At 49.8% G+C, this 21,539-nt stretch overlaps 1 protein-coding gene across 6 annotated transcripts in view; it reads left to right on the forward strand.

Annotated features, from left to right (window-relative positions):
- Positions 1–21,539, forward strand: part of NRP2 (neuropilin 2) — an 82,270-nt gene that overhangs the window by 54,801 nt on the left and 5,930 nt on the right. For 2 of the 6 annotated variants that reach the window (XM_082055184.1, XM_082055186.1), the window contains exons 13-15: positions 4,850–5,112; positions 6,711–6,807; positions 9,138–9,179. In XM_082055184.1, the coding sequence (XP_081911310.1) occupies positions 4,850–5,112; positions 6,711–6,807; positions 9,138–9,179 (402 nt within the window). Of the gene's footprint in view, positions 1–4,849; positions 5,113–6,710; positions 6,808–9,137; positions 9,180–14,096; positions 16,983–21,539 lie in introns of those variants that run through there. The other 4 variants (XM_082055185.1, XM_082055187.1, XM_082055188.1 and 1 more) reach the window with 3 other exon arrangements.

Raw genomic sequence — 21,539 nt, forward strand, 5'->3', positions numbered from 1 at the left:
CAGCCATTGTCTATTCTGTCCCTGCACTGCCAGCAAAGCTCCCGCTCGCTTGGGCTGGGTTGGAGGCAGAGGAGAAGAACCCATTCCTCCGGGGCTCACCCGTTTCGTCTGTCTCAGTCATTAGTCACTTTTTGGACCCAAACACCAGTGACACACAGTGCCTATAAACCCAGGCTGGAACGCTCTCTGGAAAGCAAGACGCAGTCTCTCAAATCTCAGCGTGCTCAGCGCTCCATCGCTTCGCAGCGCTGACTTGGCAGCCCGTGAGTCACAGAGCCCGGTTCGGCAAAGCGCACATGAGCTGCCGTGCGGGGCAGAAGTGCCGGCTGGGCAGGTTAATGCCGTTAATTGTGCGTGTACAAGCGCCGGGCACGGGTGGGTCTGCAAAAACCCTTTCATGTGGGGGCACGCAGGGGGCCTGGCAGGCTGGCAGCAGACACGGCGCGGTGGCAAGCAGCTCGCTTAGCATAAATGTCAGGCTCTAATTGGCATTCGGTTTGTCAGGGACACTGTGCCCTCCCTGCGCTCTCGGGGGGAGGCAGTGGGCCTCACGGTTGCACGGCGCTGTTAAGGACGTGAGGCTTAATTAAGAGAGAGGATGTAATGGCCTGTCCATTAGAAAGGCTCCGGAGAGCAGGCGGAGGGCTTGGTTCTGGGCAGGTGTGGGGTTTTATGCCTTTCACGGACTGATTTAGAGACTGAAATGGCAAGGACTTGGCAGGCTAATTAACACATAATCAAAATTGAGGGGATTTTCCAGCAGACGCAGTGATCTAGTTAATATAAATATTAGTTTTACGGAGGATTGATTTCCCTTCGTAAATGAAAGTCTGCCATTGAGGAGAGGCCTGTCACTGAAATTACGGCGGCAGCCTTTTGAGAGGAATTTGCGTGATTTGCCAAAAAAAATTAAAAATATAATAACTATCCGATTTCAATCTGCATATTCATGCAGCTGCCATCCTCCTGCTACCAGAGCACCCTGCAGTTGCGAGGGGATCTGAGCAGGGAAGGCAGAGGCTGATGCAGCCTCCAGTTCACACACCCCAGAAGGATGTCAGGATCTGGGACATCTCCCCAGCGCTGCAGGGCCCAGAACAGAGAGATATGTCACCTGTGGGATGTAGCAGACAAGAGGTGGCTGCGAAACAAGCTCTGCAACGAAGGGTGCGGTGACCTTTGGAGGGACGTCAGTTCAGCGTGGGTCCTCCATAGGAGCAGCAGCTGTAACTCAACGATATCCAGCAAGGGAGAAATGCAGAGAGAATCTGAAATCTCAGTAATTGCTTGTGTACATCCTGCCCGACATGTTTTGCTGGAAAGCCTCCAGATGTGCTGCTGAGAGCAATGAGGAAAGGTGCTTTTCTTGGGAGAGAGAGGGTGAGATGTGCAGACCCAAACGCAGGCAGGCTGACCTTGTGGAGAGAGCAGCTGCTATGGCTTGTGGTTGCAGCCTGACCCAAACCATGAGGCTTCATCCCCTGCTGCCCCTAATGTCCTCTCAGATGGCTTGCTAGCAGGAGGGGACAAGCACGCCAAGAGGAAACGGCGTTGGCCAGATGGTTTGTTTGCAGAGCCCGGCTGGTGATTTATCTGGGACTCGCTGCCATGCATGTACAAGCAACTCTGCCATCATCTGGCTGGGGATGGTCGTGTGTTCACGCTCCTCTGGCTCCCCTACATCTAGATGATCCCATAAATCTTCCATGGGATTTATGCTGTAGCATCAGTTGCAAAAACAGTGGTAGGTTAAAGTGCCTGAGCAGGTTTGTCCTGCCTTCTTTGAGCCAGCACTTTGAACTACCAGTGCCAGTTCGGTGGGGGATGTAGCTGCTGTGTTAGCTGGAATAGAGGCTGCAAAGCAAAGTTCTGGGAAAGAGATTAAAATGCATTTCTGATCCTGGAAGAATTGATCAGCTCATCATTGCAAGGCTCCCTTCAAGTGTTTTAGCAGGGGAAATCAGCCTTTCAGGTGCTTTCTGTGCCAAAAGCTTCCATTTACTGTATCAAACAGAGAGACTACTGGAACCGCCGGGCTCCCACATGCTGTTCCAACAATTAGCGCCACAGTGCCCTTGTTCAGTCAGTCTCAGCAAATTTGCGGGGCTTTTCAGAAGGTCCAGCTAGCCATTAGAGTGATCCAGCCATTTCATCTTCAAATGGCACAGAAACTCGTGTCTGCATACACTCCATTCCAGAGGCTCCTGTTAGCAGGAGCGTGTGGCACCCAAACCTTCTGCCACTTGCAGGGGAGCAGCTGGGTCCATCACCCCAAGACTGAGCATCTCCACAGCCCTTGGGATTGCCAGCAGGTCCCAGAGAGCTCTGTGGGCCCAGCAAGATGCAGGGTTTGGGAGGGCTCTGAAAGAGCCCCTGTGGTGGTGGGGTGGGGGGGAGTTGGCTTTGGCTGCATTTCAGGCATTTCTTTGATTTCACAACCTGATAGGAATGGGAACAAATCTGAGGTCAGTGTCGCCCTGGTGGCAGGGATGTGGCTCAGAGGCACACGGGCTCTCCTGCTGAAGCAGCGGAGGCGGCGACGCTGGGTATCACTGGCTCCCAGGGAGGGGTGCAGACCATGGGGGGTCCCCAGCTCCACCATTAACATAGTCCCCTGTGGTCAGCTGCGATTTTTGGGTGGATCTAAGGGTGGCTTCCATCCCTGTGCTCAATCAGGCTGCCTAGGTGCTGGCACCAGAGGTCTGTCCTGAACTCTGAGGATTCGATCATCCTTGATCCTGGCTGATACTTTTGTTAAGGATTTGGCTGTGAAATAATTTCAGCTGTGAGACAACTGTATGATCACAGTCTGATTTGCTCATCCACCTTGTTTGGTTTTGCTGCTTTTTCCTTTAAAGCGGTTTGTAGTGAATTACAAAAAGAAGGTTTTAATTCAGGAGACCTTAATGACTTGTTATGCCTTATCACTCCTTACGCATGGAGTACAGCTTGTTCTTTTCTTTTTTTCTTCTTCCGCTTGTTTATCTCCCACATCTCCTCCTCCACCACTACCACTCCGAGGTAAATCACAAGAACACTCCTCCATTAGAGAACGGCATGGTACTTTTTCAAGTGATTCACTCAAGCAGGAGTGGGCAAACATGCTTTCATCGTTTTTTTTCTTCCACTGTTTGTTGGCATAAAGTGCCAAGTGGCCCAAGTACATTTCATAGGTGCTGGAAAATATTGCTGGGAAATGTTGCTCTTTCTTTATGTGGCCAGTCAGGGACAGATTTGTCCTTCACGCAGCAAAATCAGTGAAAGTTCATATGGAGTGGATACGCTTTTGGAATATTTCCATCATACATCGCAGGAGTAGAGCAATGTCAATCTTTCTGCTGTCTTGTCCTAAATTTATTTTAGAAAGCTGTGTAGCTCACGGTGGTTGGTTTCAGCCCAGCTCTCTGGCAGCCACGAACTCGTGGCAGCACCAGTGGCTGTGCAACCACTGATACATCTCCCGTGGTTGCTGAACAGCAGCAGGGTCAGCTGCTGTTTTCTGGATGGAATCTGTCTTTTGTGCTCAGCAACTGGACTCTAAGCTCAGGTCTCTCTGGTTTAAGTTTTGGAGGTGTTTTAGGTGCGCTTTGCAAAGATTCTCCGTGCAGACGCTGCTCTTCTGCCATTGCTGCAGGCACAGAAGCCACAGAGGGAGCAGGGCAAGCAGGAGGCAAAGCTGCTGCTCACAGCTCTGCCCATCAAGCGTGACAGGCTAAGATGTGGGGAAGGGAAGCGACAGACCCTTAAGTGTGGTCCCAGGGCAGAGGTGACCCTGCTGGGCTGCAGGAGGGTTCGTACATGCTGGTGTGAAGCACCAGTGACACTTGCCCACCGTGCAGCAAGAGTAAGCACGTTCATCCCGCTCGAGTGAAATGCAAAATACAGCAATATCTGTTATTTGCCTGTCTGTGTCACCTTGTACTGTGGGCACTGCAGCCGGAGCATCCCAAGGGACTATGTCCTGCCATCAGTTGTGATGGGAGGGGACAGTTAAGGATCAGATCAGCTGTACGCTTGGCTTTCAGTCTGTGCTAAGGGACTTCAGGCATCCAGGCTGCAAATGGGGAGCTCCTTGAGGAGGCTTCTCATCGGAGAGGACTGGAAACCACTGATTCCAGACCAAACCAGTTGGGCCCAGGGATTTGTTTCCGTGGGCTTTTGCTGCTATTGGTATTCACATCAAGTATCTCCAGTTCCAGTCTCAGCCTTGAACTTCTTCTGGGATATCAAACGTACCAAATCTCCTCCCTGAGGACTGACAAAAAGCATGGCACAATTTAAAATCTAATATTAAAGCAAGTGAATCCCCTGCTGTATGTATTTCAGCTGCCTTCAAGTTTGCAGCTACCCGCTTGTCACCTGTGCATATTTCACTCACTGGGACCACGTCTTTCCTCTGTGCTGTGCTTTAGGGGCTGTTTTGCTGCATTACAGAAAAACCGAGAGCCAGGCTTTCATTTTGCTGTGTGTATCTTCAAAACAAAATTGTCAGCTAGACCCTGATTGTGGAGTATTTACCACTGGGGATGAAAAGAGGCAGGATGAACACAGCGTGAGATCCCCATCCAAGATGAGTTTTCAGCACCAGCAGTTAGAAAAACCCACCTCGGGCTTGTTCGCTGAGCAAGCTCCCAGCAGAATAAACACTTTCCCCACCAATGTCATCATTGTGCCATCACTCCTTCTGACCATAGCTGCTCTTTAACTTCTCCTAATTATATCGATCTTCAGCTTACCGCTTTCTGGTTTTGCTGGTGGGGGTGGTGGCTGGTGAGGGATGCATGGCGATGAGACACTTGTTGCAAGCAACCCCAGAAAATTAAATAATGGTGTTTTCTTCTTTGAACAGAAAGCAAGAATTACCTGCGGCTGCATAGCAGTGGAAGGAGGGAAGGCCAGCGTGCCCGGCTCATCAGCCCCACCATCTATCTGCCCCGGAGCGCTGTCTGCATGGTTTTCCAGTACCAGGTGTGGGGCAGCAATGGGGTGATGCTGCGGGTCTGGCGGGAAGCCAGCCAGGAGCACAAGGCGCTGTGGGTCATCACGGAGGACCAAGGGGAGGAGTGGAGGGAAGGCCGCATCATCTTGCCAAGCTACGACATGGAGTACCGGGTAAGATGCTCAGGGAAGGTGTGCTGGACCAGGCAGGGATCTCCAGCATCTTTATTTCAGTGTTTCAGAGCCAAGGCCCATTCATCATTAGGGAATGTGGCTGTTTTCATTGTGTTTCTCAAGTTGCCATAGTAACTAAACGACACTGTTTGTTATTCAGAGAGTGCCTGTCTTCTGCACAGACTTGGGCCTTTGTTCAGCCTGTTGCCTTTTATATTCCTCAATTCCCTCACTTTGCAAATATTTTTTCTCCTTTTTTTTTTTTTTTTTTTTTCACTTTTTTTTGGTGGATTTTCCCCCCACCAACCGATGGTCATCATGTAGTGTGACCAGGAGAAGTGGGAAACTGGGAAGGGGGTACAGCCAGCTCTTAAGGGCAGGTAGCAAACAGCCCTTGTGCAGCCTCGACTGCAAATGCTGGCATGGGAGAAGGACGAGGGAATGCGGGTTTGTTTATGAATCCGCTTCTCTGATACCTTAAACCAGATCAGAGGGCTGGGTGCAGCGCTGTGGGATCAAGGCCCCGTCCCTCTGTCAGGAGATCAGTGGAAGAGAAGGGATGAGCTGGAGGGAGCCGTGCTGCTCGTTGCAGCCGCCTGAGCCCCTCTGGCACCGCCGTGCCAGCACCCCGCGGGGATCTGCTGCTTCCAGGAGTGCCTTTGGCGTGGTTAGCCCTTCTGGGCAGCGTGCCGCTTGCCAGCGAGCCAGGGCTACTGTTGTCACTTGTTAATGAGCATCAGCACAGCATCCAGCACCCTCCAAGCACGTATTTGCAGGCTTGAGGCAGCACTTCTATGACCACCCTGGCAGGGAGCCTTGCCCTGACCCAGAGGGCTGCCACTGACCCCTCCAAACTGCTGCCTCTGACACTCTGTCCCCTGCACAGTCCTTCAAGAGGGTGTCCCTGCAGGCAGGCGTGGGTCTGGGCTGCCCAGGCATCCCAGATGAAAGGAGACACCTAAAATGAGGAGAGGACATTTGTGAAATACGTAGGCCTAGGGAATTATTTGGACCCTCAAGAGCAGGCAGGGAGAGAGAAAGCAAAAGCTTTGCACTGGAGCTGTGTGACTAGTTTGCATGTGTGTGTTTGGCTTTTCAGTAAAATACCAGTAAACACAATATGCCTACAGATAAGAATGATGGGCACTGACTGACTACTTAGCACGTTAAACGCGAATATACAGGCATTAGCTAAATAACAGCATCATTATGTAAATAATGCAAGTCTCTCCACTCAGCACTTCTTAGGCTAACGACTCTATTTATTTTTGTAAATATATTTTGCATGTGATTAAGTAGGAATAAATTGACCCTTCTCCTCTAACGTTTTGATACTTCTTATGTAATGTTGATGGGAACAGCACTTTACAGTTAATGTAGCTGTGCATTTTGTGTCCTTCCCTTCCTTCTTCTAATCATAGCCCAGTTAATACCATGGGCCAAATCTGCTGCTGTTGTAAGTCAGCGTTATGCCACTTGCATCATTTGTGCAAGGACCAGGGGGGTGGAACATTGATTCACCGAGTCTTTATTCCACGCAAGAAGCATTTAATTGTGCAAATTGCAAGCACTGACATTTCTGTCCTGATTTCTCACAGATTGTGTTTGAGGGATTCATACGCAACAGCCACTCGGGAGAGCTCGCCCTCGATGACATTCGGCTGGGCACTGACATCCCGCTGGAGAACTGCATGGGTACGTGGCACATCCAGCCGCGGGGACCAGGGGTGCTGGGGGGCAGCTGGGGCTGGGGAACGTTCACTGCAGGTTGGCAGCGGCTGCTTCTACCCTGCCTGAGTTATCAGGAGTTTCTGCATCTTCTTCTTCCTTTGCCCGTGAAAGAAATGAGCGGGGTTGGTCTCTGTGGGTTGGGGGCTCTGGGTGCATTGGTGTGAGAGGCAGGACACGTGTTTCTGCTGCGCATAACTGAAAGACAAGCCGAGGGTTACCGAGGTCTATTCTGTGTGATAAGGACATACATCAAATTTAAAAGGAGAGTGCTGGACAAAAGAAACCAGCTGTCAGTCAGTATTGCACCCTTAGAGGGGCCAATGAGTTCAAAAGGAGTTTTCTCTAATAAGAAATAAAATAGCAGAGGGGTTTTACAGCGAAGTTAACAGGATAACAAAAGAAATTTTTGTCCTAGAATTCACCGTTCCCCAAACCATGCCAAAAGCCAGGTGGATTCATTCAACGTAGAAGACAGGGCAGGACTTGGAAAAAAAAAAAAAAAAAGAGTGAAAAAAGTGTGTTTTGCTGATGGAGCCATGTCCCTGCCCTGTTCCTCTAGCTGGTGGATCCATGCAGGCACGCTGATTGCTCTGGTCACCATGTAGCTTGGATGCAGATTTAGAGCCATCCCAGTTGAGCACTATTCTATTAATGGGGTCTGTGCTGAGAGGTGCCCACAGTAGTAGGGTCCCGTTCTTCTGCGTGACCTGGGGAGGCATGTTTTGCTGTTAAACAGCCACAAAGTGTCTGACCCATCCTGGAGTCGGTGTAAAAAGTCAGGTGGAGCAAAGCCTCTCTCCCCTTTGGGCTTTGAAAGGGCCCATCCAGTGAAGCTGCTCTCCTCACCCCACCAAGGGAAGGGAGGATCCCGGTGCCTCCTAACCCGAGTGGGATGGACACTCTCTTCTGAGGGGTGCATCTCAAATTGTGCCTGGGAAGGGCAGGTCATGTCGCTGCCCACCCCTGTGCAGGTAGGCGATGGTGAAGATGGTGCAGGAACCAGCATTAATAATCGAACAGAGGACCGAGACTGCCCCAGAGATGCCCTCGCGCATCATCGGTCACTGTTTCTTTAATGCTTTGAACTCTGCTGGTCTTCCATCTCCCAAAGGAGCTAATACTCCATATGTTAAATTCCCTGTATTTAAGGCTTGACAGTGGTGTTTTAATCCCTTACCTTCTATGGCAAGAGAAGCAAGACTGATGATTAACACTAATAGCATTTCCTATCTAACTTCTTTTGAGCTCAGCGAGTCACCTAGCTCCACTGTTACTGCGTCTTGGGCCTCATGAATCTTAAACTTACTATTTCAAAACAAGAATATTAATAAATTAGAAAGTTTCTAATGTTGCCAGCCCTAAAAACAACACCAAACCGATACACAAAGTTATTTGTTCTATTCTATAAAGTTGAATGGGAATCTTAAAACGGATAAGGATCGTTTGTTTCAGATCATTTCTAACAAAGGGCTCCCACTGCAAACTTTAACATAACTCGTGGGTCATTTCCGACGTCACCAAAATAATAATGAAATGATAGAGATACAGTGCTGCTCTCTCTCTATCAGAGCCATGAGAATAGCTGACTCTAGCACAGGCTACTGTTTTTTCAAACATAATCCTGGAAAGTAATCTGATTCCTTTTTAGCGTGAAAGAACGCTAATAAGTCACAATAACTTTTTCCTTTGACAAATGTGTCATTCGCATTCTGAACTTGAGTGGTGATTTCATAGCACTCAGTAGAGCCAGAGTCTGCTTTGTGACTCACAGGCATAATGCAGAAGTAATCTAAAAATAATCAGAAGTCTATTACTTCTGCAAGAAAGTAATCAGTAATAAGTACTGATTATTGCTTTTCAGATCCAGTAATTTGTAATAGATTACTTCTTCAAAGTATCTTGAAGGAAGAAAATAATCACTTGCCTTTGTTTCTTGGCACTGTGCGATGGAGAGGAGCATGGCATCAATGCCCAGAAGTGACACAGTTCCCATGTGAATAACGATGCCAGACCTGAGCCAGAAACCAAACTGCTCTTGGAAATTTTGGGGGGGGGGGGTTCAGGGTTTTGTCACTGGGCCAGGTGGGACCAATTTGGATGACTCAGGCCAGACAGCTGAATCTAAATGACCCTCAGCTGGGTCCTCCCCATCAGGTGAGCTTGGCTGGTACCCTCACTGTTCCCAGCCAGTGGCTTCTGTGGGGCACATCAGTGGAGACATGAACTTGTGGCTTCATGTATAATATTCCCCTCTCTAATACTAGTTTCTGTTTGTTTTTTTTCCTCCTTTGCAGAACCCATCACAGCTTTCCCAGGTGAGAACTTCTACTTTCCAGGTAAAACTGCACTTCTCTCAGTGGTTTCTTTCTGCTGGCATGGGCTTTTACATGGAAGGAAAGCGGTGTGTGTGCTTGTACAAACAGCAAATGTTCTGAGCGGTGAAATGACAAGTGTGTTCTAAACCTCCCTGGCCACAACAGCAAGAGGTTGCACCCTTTGGGTCCTGTTGGGTGCTGGGGAGCAGGCAAACAGACAAGTCCTGCTGTTTTGGGGCTGAATAGCATTACAAAACCTGCTGTCACAAGGCACCCAGCCTCCTTAAGGCCAGCCGAGCCCAAAATGGGAAGTCTGGGGAGTAAAGGGTAGTTATCAACTGACTTAAACAAAATAATTCAAAGTGAGATGAGGTGGCAATTACTTATATTAGCATGGAGGAAGGTTGTGCTGTAGTTTGTAGATGCTCTGGTAGTGGTGGTGTTGGAGCTGCTGGCGAAGGAGGGTGGGACAATCTGCTTGGGAGGGGAAGGGAGTTTGGAGGTTGAAGTGGGAGAGAACTGCTATCAGAAGCTCTGAAGGTGACAGTCGATAAAAGGAAAACAAGGTGAAATGGTGCATTTAATAGCTTAATACTAGCCTGGAGGATGGAAACTGGCATTTCTCTGATCAAACCTACAGAGTAAGAGAAAAGGTGAGGAACTCGGAAAAACTGCCTCACTCTTCGAGCAGTCAGTGGGGATGATGTTTGTGTTGCTCTGGAGTGGGAAAAGCTGTCTGCTTTTGGGCAAAAATCAGTTTAGTCTGTTTGAGGTTTTTTTCCCTGTGTTTTGATTTTGGGCTTTGTTTTCCTGCCTGCCTCTTCAGGAACGCGTCTGGGGGTTGTGTTATGATGAAGAGCAAACTTGGGCTCCCCTTAGCTTTGAAAGTTGTTTTGTCAGTTCAATCAAGGCGCTGTTTGCTTTCACTTGGACATGATGTCCATGCCGTTCTCATCCCCTGCTCTGTTGATGGGCTGTAAGATATGGCTGGGCTCTACCCCAGAAGCAGCTGCATTTCTGGTGGGTACATGTGCTGGGAGCTGTGGCAGTAAAGGCAAAATAGACACTGAGGCTGCAGCCATGTGCACACCTCCGTCCCTGGGGTGGGACATGAGCAGGGCAGAACACTGTGTTTTACAGTCATACCCCTACTGTAACAACTAGGAATTTGGCTTTGTTTGTAGCCTGCTTATTTACCTGTCACTCAGGCTTGCGGTGTTACTGAAAAGCTGTCGCGATATTCTCACCTGATAGTTAAAGCCTCACAACCCTTCCTTACTTACACCAGCGCTCTGTGTTCTCTTGGCCCTTGTCTGCTACCTATTTTGTAGGCACCATCCTTGTCTTTTGGGGCTTGTAACAGGCGCGTCATCTCTAGGTCCTCGCATTGAGTCTGTCCCGAAGTCCTGCTAACTCATGTTGTTTCTTTTCTTCATCCCCCCGTGCCCTGCTGCCTTTTGCGCCTCCCTTTCCCCATCGTATTCTCCAGGGCACGCTGTGAGGTCCCAGCACTGGTCACAACAGGAGGGCAATTGCAGCAAAAGATTGAAAAGGTTTCCCTGAGCTGACGGGCAGGCGTAGGTGGGACAGAGGGATGGAGTGACCAAGCAAAGTGCAGAGGGAAAAGATGAAGAAGTGAAGATGAAAAGTGGAGACCACAAGGTAGTAAAATGAGGGAAAGAGAGATGCCCAAGAGAAGGAGAGGGTAAAAGGATGGGAAGAAGTCCTTCACTGGAGAAAAAAAAGGAGCTGGAGAGGAAAGACTGTGCAGGAAGTATTGAGATGTTCTGTAGCCCTCACTTCTTCAGTTACACGATGAGCTGAAAAAGTCAGATGCCATTAAAAATAATAGCAAATCCTTCCTCTCCTGGCTTGGGAGCAAAACTAAAAATATGTACCTTCCAGGCTCCAGGATTGTAAGGCAAACACTAAGAGAATTGTGTGGGTGGAATGTCTTTCAGCTAGTGGGTCGGGATCTTACAAGACCAGTCAAGTGTGCTTAAACTGCGCTGCATTTGAGAGTTGATGCATCTCACCATTAAAGAAAAGGTATAACAAGTGGCTGGAAGCAAGGAGTAAGATAAACACCAGGTTAAAAATAAAAGACATATTCCAGAGAACGTGGAGACAAACCATGGGGAGAATTCACCTTTGGGACTGGTGGATTATCCCACACTGGGTATCCTGAAATCAAGACAGGGATATCTTCCTGGAGAAATGACAGGCAGCAATTAAGGGGTTGAGGCTGACACTGGTTTTGTGGCATTCAGATTAGATGAGTGTAATACTCACTTTCATCTGTGCTATCTGTGAAAAGTCCAGCTGTGTTGCTTGTCCACAGCAGTTAATGTCAGTGATTTCAGAGAGGAGGACGAGCTGTGACATGACAGCGGCAGAGCAAGGCAGGCAGCCCTCTAGGAGACTCTCTGGAAAGGATTTTCTCTTTTCTTTTCCCCAGATGACTTTTGCTGGTTTTGCATTTTGATTTCTGCCGCACAGCTCTGAAACTGGTCCCTGTAGAGTCTTCCCTGTTGGGAAGAGGAGGGGGCTGTATCTGGCCAGGTTGGAGGTGTGAGCACAGCGGCACAACCCACATGAAATCATCCACCCTGTTGGGATTAAATCAGGTTTCCATTGACCAGTGTCCCAATCTGTGCATAAACACAGCACCCATGAGCTTGACGGCAACAGCGGGAGGCATTTCTTTATTAAGATGAGAGCCCTAGTGAATAAATGAGGAAGGGTGAGTGTGTGTGTGGGGGGGGGGGGGGGGCAGAAGGCAAAGGGGAGTGGAAAACTTATTAAGTTAAGAAGATGGATTTTTTTTTTTCCATCTCCCTTAGCAGAGAACTTTTCCACTCATATTAAACTTCCAGAGAGCAGCAGAGCCAGTAAAAACAGAGCAGATAACATCAGCGCTGTGTGCTGAGTGGATGGGCAGCTATATTTAGTTGCTGACAGTGTAAGGAAGAACAATCATTAATGTTGGGAATTGGCTTCGTTAAGGCTTAGAGACAACTGAGTGTGATTCCTTAATGACTTCAGTTGCTAAATGAACTCTCCAGGCTTCTGCTATCTCCCCAGCAGGGCTTCGAGGTGCGGAAATGAGGGCCAAAGAGGGGCTCTGCAGCCCTGGCTGCTGCTCGGGACATCTGGAGCGGGTCAGAGCCAAGCAGAGGTTGTCCTGAACTCACAGCTGCCTCAAGGTCCCTCCATGGCACGTGCTTCTCTATGGCCAGACGCAGCTTTTGTACTCCCAGCCATTCACTGGGCAACATACAGCCATCAGGAGGCCATGGAAACTTTCCTCACCCTCTGTTTTTTGGAGGGCAGTGCTGCTCCCCTGCAGGCTCGGGAGCCATCGGCATCTCTGACACCTGCCCCCCGTCCTCACCCCAGTTTCCACCAGTGGGTCCCAGTGCGTACCAGTGGTGCGAGAGGCTGTTCGCTTGCAAATCTCTCACTGGAGCAAGGTGCTGTGTAAGCACAGACTGTCACCGAGTGTAAACGTGTGTGGTCTTCCCGGGGGTCAGCCCTGCACCGCGGTGCTGTCAGGTCCAGGCGAGGTGTTGCTGATCCATCGGGGATGGTGCTGGGACACATACGGGTCTGGGGCGGCTCGGCTGGCTGGATCTGCAGTGGGGGACAGCAGCGGGTTATCAGTGAAGCACAGGGAGGTGTTGAACATGCTCACAATGGTGGGAGCTGGTGGAAACATCCATGAGGTGTCCCAAACCACCACCCTCCATGCAGCCAGGTGAGAGGCAGCTGCTCAGAGAGGCACAGGGATGTGCTGCTTTTGTTCCCTTATACAAGTGTGGCCCATGGAGGTAGAGAAGGAGGTCAGTGTGTCCCCTGCCTTCGCTGCCCCCAACACACAGCCCACCCTTGTCCAGGGGCAGGAGGGACAGGGCCACCCCCATTCCTGGCAGCGAGGGGTGAGACAGGGTGAGGGCGGCATGATCTGGCAGGTAGGCTTCTCCTGAGACATCCGCGTTTCTTGCCTACAATGACAAATATGTGGGTGGTTCCCAGACTCTCAGGATTTGTCTTGCTTGTGTGGGGTTTTTTGCTTTTCAGGGTTTTTTTTTTTTTGGTTGTAGCTATGAATCTGAGTGCAGTGTTCATTCTTATATTTCCACTCCCTGTGCCTGGGTTTTGGGGGATGGCGAGGGGAGGAAAACCTCGCGGCTGGTGGAGGAACCATCATTTTGCTTCGTCTCCTGTGCCACAGCAGCACTTTATCGGCTTTATCAGCATGAATTAATAGTCCTGGCTTGCTTAAACTGCAGTTTCTTATGTGAGCATTGGGTTGAATTTTGCAGCCTGTCCCATGTAAATAATCATAACCATCCATTCTCTCTTTAAAAAAATAATAAGGGAATCTGTAAGCCTAGTGAGAGCAGTTCTGTGTGCAGAGCGTTTTCAAACAGAGATCTTCTTCTCGGTCTTTTCCGTAAGAATGACAAATGTTCCCTGTAATTTCTTTCCCAGTCTCCTGTGGTAACTTCCTTGGCCATCTGAGATTACGCTCTTCCCCCCAATTAAGAACGTGATGTGTTTTGTCACTGCTTGACAACATCTGCCATGTGGAGACAAAACCAGGCGGCTGATCAGCAGAAGGCCAAAAAAATAGAGGGGGGTGGGGCGGGGGGAAAACATTTGTTGACGCCAGAAATAACAGTAATAATAGTGTGCATATGGAATTCGTATTGCAATCCAGGCAGCCTGATTAATTAAAAGGGAAGAAATAGGCCCTTGAATAGGCGGGCTCAGCAAAGGCCAGGCTGTGCTCCGTGCTCGGAGCTCGCCCCGGATCCAGAGGCATCCCCGGGACCTCGCGCTGCTCCTCGCTGTTCTCTTGAAAGCATGTGTGTTTCTTTTCGTTGCGTCTGCATGCCTCCCACCTAGCAACCCTGTTCTGTGTCTCCTCCCCAGGGGCAACCCTCCTGCCAGGGACCGAGCCCACAGTGGACACGGTGTCAGTGCAGCCCATCCCAGCCTACTGGTATTACGTTATTGCCGCCGGAGGTGCTGTTGTGGTGCTGGTCTCCGTCGCGCTGGCCCTTGTGCTCCACTACCACCGGTTCCGCTATGCGGCCAAGAAGAGCGATCACTCCATCACCTACAAAACCTCCCACTATGCCAACGGGGCCCCCGTGGCCGTGGAGCCCACCCTAACCATAAAACTAGAGCAAGATCCCAGCTCACGCTGCTGAGAGACGAACAGGAACGAGAGAGCAAACAAAACACAAAACAGACAGACAGACAGAAACTAAGACTTCAAATACGTTGCCTCAGTTTTGCACTTTTTTCCTTACCTAGCATACGTGTGAACTCTTAGACATCTCCGTCCCTTCTCCAACCCCCCAGCCCTCCCTGAATCTTTTACAAACTCTAAACTAATGCTGCATCTTGGATCGCCAGAAGAGACACACCACCCCTTCACTTCAGAAGTGAACGCTCCCTTTCGATTACTTTTCGAGGACTCTTGGGGTGTCGGGTGGGGTTTTTTGGTCATTTTTGTGTTGGTTTTGTTGTTGTTGTTGTTTTGTTGGGTTTTTTTTTCTTTTGTATTTGTTTGGGGAGTATTTTTTTGTTGCTAGGCCTGTTTGGTTTGTTTTATTTTCTCCTCCCGGTAGGCAAACCTGCAAGGAAACGTGGTGGTGAGCCTGGAAGCTGGTGTGTGCTAAATCTGTGTATGCGAGTGTGCGTGGAAGCGCGTGTGTCTGACTGACTGAATGTATATTTAGAAACAGCCCCTTTTAATTTGCTTGTTATTGCTTCTACTTGCACAGGGAATGCTTTTTTTTTTCCCCCCCTTCCCACCTCCCCTCTGGAAGGTCTGGGACACGTTTGTGGTAAATACCCTGATTTGTTTACTTGGGGAAGAGAGCAATGCTTTTTTGTTGCCTTATCTAGCTTTGGCTGGGTTTCTTGTTTGATAGTGTTAATGTCTTGGGTGCAAAATGAGAAGAAGAGGCCAGGCTGGACAGTAGGAATGTCCGCTTCAGATGGCTAGAAGAATCCGGAGAGATTCATAGACTTCCAAAAAGTAAGATCTCTCCATTTTATTCTTTCTGCAGCCAACATGATAACACAGCCATTGTTTGGAAGGGGAGAAGGAGGGAACCCTCCTCTTCCCCCACCCATAAGTGAATCTATTTAAAGTTGCCTTATATCAGAGAAGCTCATAATGAATGTTTTGTTTGTATCTGTTAAAGCCAGCCTTAGGGTAACACATAGACTTCAGCAGGTCTAAGGTGGATGCTAAATACTGTAGTTTCTTGAGAACTGAAGATTTATTTATTTCTAAGTATCTGGGTGCTGATGGTTTTGCTTTTACACAAGGAAGGGGGAGAGGGTTCCTCCTTGTCTTTCTGCTAGAAGTGTTCAAGGGACAAGTGTAATTCCCCTTTCTGGGTTTTGGGTTTGTTTTCTTTCCTCTGCCCAACTCATAGCTGCTGAATCATAAAAATTGCCAGTTGACTTTCTAGAATGTCAATTAGTTTTGCGTTTGCTAATGTTCTGCTTCTTAAAGCGTCAGTAACATCTAGCAAGCCAAGCCTAGCAGGCGTGCCTGGGGGCCCCGCTATTGCTGCTGCTTTAACCAGGGAGGCGAGATGGAGCCTCCAGTACGCCTCCCACTGTTGAATGGCCCAGCGTATTGTAGTGGAAATGCCTTATATAAATTACTGAATGATGACATGCAGAAGTAGTTTGAATCGTTAACTCTAATGTGTTTTCAGGCAAAAAAAGTACCTCCAGTGAGCAAGGTTCTCCATCTTGGCTGTGTTCATTTGTGATGAGTGATCAGATTCCCTGCCCCCCTCCTAAACATGCTAGTGCTCCCCACCCTTCCTTTGCCCATGAATATTGCATAAAATGCATTGAGGCGAGCAGCTCTAACTTCCCTGCAGTCTTGAGCTTCCTTTTGATCTGGGGAAAAAGTGGAAATGCAAACGGTGCTGCGCGTAGATGGGATCGGCCCCTATTGCAGCGGAGCCTTCTGCCCGGGGAAACTGTTGATGGGGCTGTCAGGCTCCCCTCCCTCCCTGCCTTTATTCATGCAGCGTGTTTCAGCTTCTCATGCTGTTTGTTCAACAGATTTCAGTGGGACCCCCTCAGCTGCAGCAGCAAATGTCTAAAACATGCAGGGAGCACAGAAAAGCCCAGGGTGACTTGGCATGGTGAGCACATCAGGGGTGGTGGATGCTCAGGGCCTGGCCCCACAGCTTTTTGAGGGCAGCAGGGACGTGCCTGTCCCCGCAGAGCTGCAAAGGACCTGGGGCAGCTCCTGTCACCTTGCAGGTGTCACCAGCCGCTGGAGAGGGGTTTCCAGGGCCCGGTGCTTTCTCCGTGAGCCTCTGCATTACGCAGCAGCCTCAGCCAGCTGCACATTAAAACAGGTGTGAAAACACTGGCACGTGCTTACCGCATTTGCAGGTCAGCCCGAGCCATGTCAGCGGATGATACCGTCACATTTCCATAGTCAGTCCGATCTCCCTGGGTCGGGTGATTCCCTCACTTTGACCAGGTTCACCCCCATGGACTTTAGCAAGTGCGCATCGGTGTGTCAGTGTCAGAGAGGAGAATGTGGCAACCTGTCTTTCAAACCAAAATCACCAAAGACAAAACAGAAGGTCACTTCGAGATTTTTATTCCCGGTTCTCCCCAGCTCCTTGAGCCCTGACATCCCCAGCATCGCCCAGTTGCCTGTGTGTGAAAAATATCTTGTGAAAATTTGAACTCTTTGAAGATGTATTGTGTGGAATGTAATAAAATGATGATATTTTTATACAAATATCTGGGCTTTTTCTTCCTTCTTCTTTCTTTGCTAACAAGAATGCTGTTGGTTGAAGCAAAGTGGTGTTCTGGAAGCCTGTGTTTCCTCTTGGAGCATCAGGGCTATATCCTTTAGGAAAGTGAAGCTCCTGTTCCTGCTGCATGCAGACCCGTGGCTCAGCCCCAGCTCCCGCAGCACAGCTGCTGTGCACGGCCTCAGGATCAGGCCATTAACAGCGGCTTTTAGATCCATTACATTTGTACCAGTCCTTAGTGGGAGTTTTGGGCGGCTGGACTGACGCATAGGATTGTTTGGGGATTTCGCTAACGTTGCTTGAGTGCTATATTGCTCAATGTGATTATGCAGAATTTCTCCATTTGGGGCCCCTGGAGACAGGACATCCGGGTTCCCGGGGCCCCAGAGGCCGGCTCGGCTGCCAGCTCAGCTGAGCCACCCGCTCCATCCCCGAGCACAACAAAAACGGGGTGAGCCATTACCAAAATTAATAATGAAAATGGCAATGCGTTCCTCTTCTGTAAAATCCTTGCTGGGCCTCTACATGTCGGACTTTGGAGCAGCCCGGGTACTACAGCACTGAGGGTCCGGAGAGGTGTGTGTCCCCTGCTGTCCCTTCACCCCAATCCTCCCAGCAGGTTACACAGACCTTCGCTCCTTCCTGTCACCTTCAGGTGCACCTTTCTGCCCTTTAGAGGAGTCAGCAGCATCACATTTAATGTGAAATATATTTCGCTGCCAGTTTGAGAGGTTTTGCTTTCTCTCCTGCATTTATTCATATTTTCCTTCTACCATATTCTTCACCCTGGCCTGTGGCTCAGCTTTGCAATGAAACTTCCTGGCTTTACTAGGAATTCAGGCCATCAGCAAAAAAAACTATTCAAATGTGATCCCTCGCTTTGGCTGTTCAAACACAAGCAAAGCTGAGGACCCATGCTGCTTTTTTTTTTTTCCTTTTTTGCTCTAATTGTATGGCAAAGCCCATACACTTGTAATTTGCATTCTGTACACTTCAGTGACTGTCCAAGCAAAATTCAAAACAAATATGCACATGCAAAAAAACACGGAGGGAGGGACTGGCTGATGGTTTCCCAACGCAGAAGAAAAAAATTCTGTTAAGTAAACAGACGAAAAGGGAGGAATCGTTCAGGGTTTAATTATTCTGTATATGCGCCACAGCCAGATTGACCAGAGAGTTGGGTGCTGCTCAGGCTGCAGCATGTCGTAGGGAAAAACGCAGGTAAAATTAGCATGCTTTGTTAAAAAAAATAAGTACAACTTAGGATGATTTTGATGCAAGCTCCTCTGCAGGTAGCTTTGGATGTTTAGGAGTCTACTTGAAAAAAAAAAAAAGGTAAACTTTTGGGGGTAGCCAGAGTGGCTGCTTCCCCCAGGCTGCAATGGTGAGGTTGGCTTTTCCTGGGCAGGGTGGAATTCTCTCTGCTGGTGAATGCAAGGGGATGAGGTAGAAATCGGATTGTGCAAGGGGCCATGTAGGGATTTTTGCTCTTCTGGAAACCCTGTGAAAACTTGCTGACTTTATTGGGGCTGGTTCCTGCTTACCCCGTGTTGGGGCATCAGAGCCTGGCACGCAGACAAGCGAGCTTGGACAGCCTCTTGGCTTTCCGCCACGGCTCCTCCATCAGCGGCTTTGGCGGCTCTTAGCAGCGATTGCAGGCGTGACTGCCAGTTTGAGGAGTAGTGTCGTTAGCCATTGCCGCTGTAAAAACAAACAGCAAGAATTGAGGAGGGCGATAAATATATCAGGATGCCGCAGAGCTGCCGGCTTCTCCCCGGGCTCCGAGCCCTTGCGTGGCGGTGCTTGGCTGGCAGCGCTGCCCTCGCGCTGAGGAGCTGCTCGGTTTGGGACTGGTGAGCTTTGGCACAGAGCACCGAACCTGGACTTCTTACCTGGGTAGTCCAGCACTAAGAGGGGGAGAGGAAAACCGCGCTGTATCATTCCACTGTAAGGCTGTACCTATGCACCTCGCCGCCGCTGTTCCCCTGGCCTTGTGCCTGTGACGAAAGAGGTGCAAAAGCAGGACGCGCTGGGGAGAGGGTCCGACTGCAAAAGAGGGCATGGCTGTTGCAGGGAGGGTTTGGCGGAGTCCTCGTTTTGGCTGTCTTGGCCTCGTCTTTGGCCCGGCCATCTGTCACGCGTGCAGCGAGGGCAGGGCAGCACGTGTCACAGGGCCGCAAATAGCTGCCTGCTCGCGTTCACATCCGCACCAAGCACCCAGCCTGGCTTCCTGTCACTTTTGGTGGGGTCCTCACCAGCCCAGCTGCGCTTCCCAGTGTACGGGAAGCCCGAGAGGCTCCTCGGTGCCCCGTGTTTGATGGCCGTACCGCAGTGTGCGCCAACACTGGGGCAGCCCCACGGTAACCTGAGGATAAGGTCCGAGGGTTCCTGCGCTGCGTAGGGTGGCCGAGCCGGGGGAGAGGCTGCTTGCTTGCTTTAATGCTCAATCGTAGCCAAAGCACTGTTTTAATTTGAAATTTGGCAGGGATTTAGCCCTTTTGTAAACTAAAATACTTCTACGTTTCTGGAGGAGTGGGGAAGAGAGAAGTGAGGCAGATTTTGGGCTGGAAATAGAGCGGTGGGGGATTCAGGGTGTTTCTGCCTGGTGCCTGTGCTGCTGGTTTGCCTGTTCACGGAGGGTGGGAGGTGTTGTCCCTCAGCCGGAGGAGCGGCGCTGTGCCGCTGCCAAAAGGAGCCGTGTCAAGGCGAGGCCACGGCGGCTGCTTTGCTATGTCAAAACAAAATGATGTGTGCTGGAGTCACGCTATTGCTGTGGAGATAAAAGGGCTGGGAATGAGCAAAGGGAGAAGAGCGAGGAGTGGAGCTGCGGCTCGGCCTCTCTCTGCCAAGGCTGGGGAGTGGTAATTTCTGACCCTGTTTTCCTGGGCTTTGCTGTGTTTAGTGTTTCAGGCCCTCGTGGGCGCTGTTTGGCAGCTGTGCACCTCCAATGCTCCCCTTGCTGGGTGGGATAGCACTGGCCGAGATGGCTGTTGTTGTGTCATCAGGAGCAAGGGGTGAGCGTGTAGGAGGGCACTTTGCTGTTTCTGGGGAAGTGAGCAGTACACAGTTGTTTCCCTGCTGTGGAAAGGACCAGGGGGCAGCTGGCTACCCCTCTTTTGTACCAAGAGGCACAGCTGCAGGTGTTATGGGAGCGAAAGAACATGGGTAGCAGAGCCCACAAGCCGCCATCACCTGGTGCATCCCCAGTCTGCTCCAGGCCAGGCTCCCCTGCACCAGAGAGGCTGAGACAGGCAGCAAAAGAGCTGGAAATCACAGCAAGTTTGACGTATCATTTGGGAAAGGCACCTCCTACTGAGAGGCTCATTTTGTTCTTCTAGAAAGAACCTGAGAGGCACCACAGCCACCATCTGCAGATGTCTGTGTGCAGAGAGACATGTGGCGATAGGCAGAGCTCTGCCCTGGGATGGAGGCACCTGGCAGGAGGTAACGGAGTTAAACTAGACAAAGTCAGTGTCGAAAGAAACAGCAATCTTTTTGTCAGCAGTGGTCATTTGCCTTGGAGGAATGTGTCTGTGCTCCAGGGTGTCCTTTCCAAAGCAACATCTCTTGGCTTGGTGCAAAGCTATCATAGGCGTATCGAGCACATGTCACCCCCTCTTCCAGTAACTCTCTCCCTCTCCCAGCCCCTCCTGCCCCTGCTTCTATTTTAAAACAGATGTACATTAAAGCTCCTTAATCTCTGCAAATACTAATTCTCTCCTGCTCTCCTTCCGTGTGAGTTCATGTGAACGTGGTACTTAAGTTGCTCCTTGTCTTTGATTAGAATCTCATCTTTCTTTTTCCAGGTCCCATAAATTAGCCTTTTAGCTGGCAGTGCTCTCAGATCCAACAGATAACAGCCTTTTCTCGGCATCCAGCCGTTTCCAACAGCATCACTAACATCATCTTTTCAGCATGACCAGCTAGGTGTTTACAGCCATCATTGAGTACACACGCTTTAGAAACGGCCTCTCACTCAGGAGGAAATGCTCCTCCTGTTTAAATACAGTTCCCTATAACTTTCTTGCCTATCCTTCTCCAGTTTATTCTTTTTTTCCTTTTAAAATGCAAAGTAAATTGTGCCTGAAAGCTGCCCTTTGAGGAAGCACCTCTCTATGGCACAGGGCAATGTGTGTTTCTCCCATTCTGCCCATTCTTGCAGGGCTTTTCTGGGGACTGCTTTCCAAGAGGTATCACTTTCCGCAGCTTGCTCCACTTGTGACAGTATTGCTGAGATTTGTCACAAAGGAGCCTAATTGATGACAAATAGCAGGCTGGCTTCTGTGATGGGAAATCATCTCCACTAGGAACTGAACTGAGACCACCAGCTTGAGTTCCCACACAGCCAGAGCTGCTTTTGTTAATGACTCGAGAAACCCCAGTATGGAAAAAGAAACACGGAGTTGCATTTTTCCAAAGCCAACGTAAAGCCCTGCGTGACAACATACAATCTGATAGCAATGAAATGACGTGCAGAGAACAGAAGGCGGCCTACCACTGGCTGGTGGAGGGAGGAGAATGGGCAAGGACCAAGATATCATTTAAGCAGGACTTGGAGGCA

This window comes from Streptopelia decaocto (assembly GCF_964273445.1).
Source record: "Streptopelia decaocto genome assembly, chromosome: 6".
Taxonomy (NCBI): Eukaryota; Metazoa; Chordata; class Aves; order Columbiformes; family Columbidae; genus Streptopelia; species Streptopelia decaocto.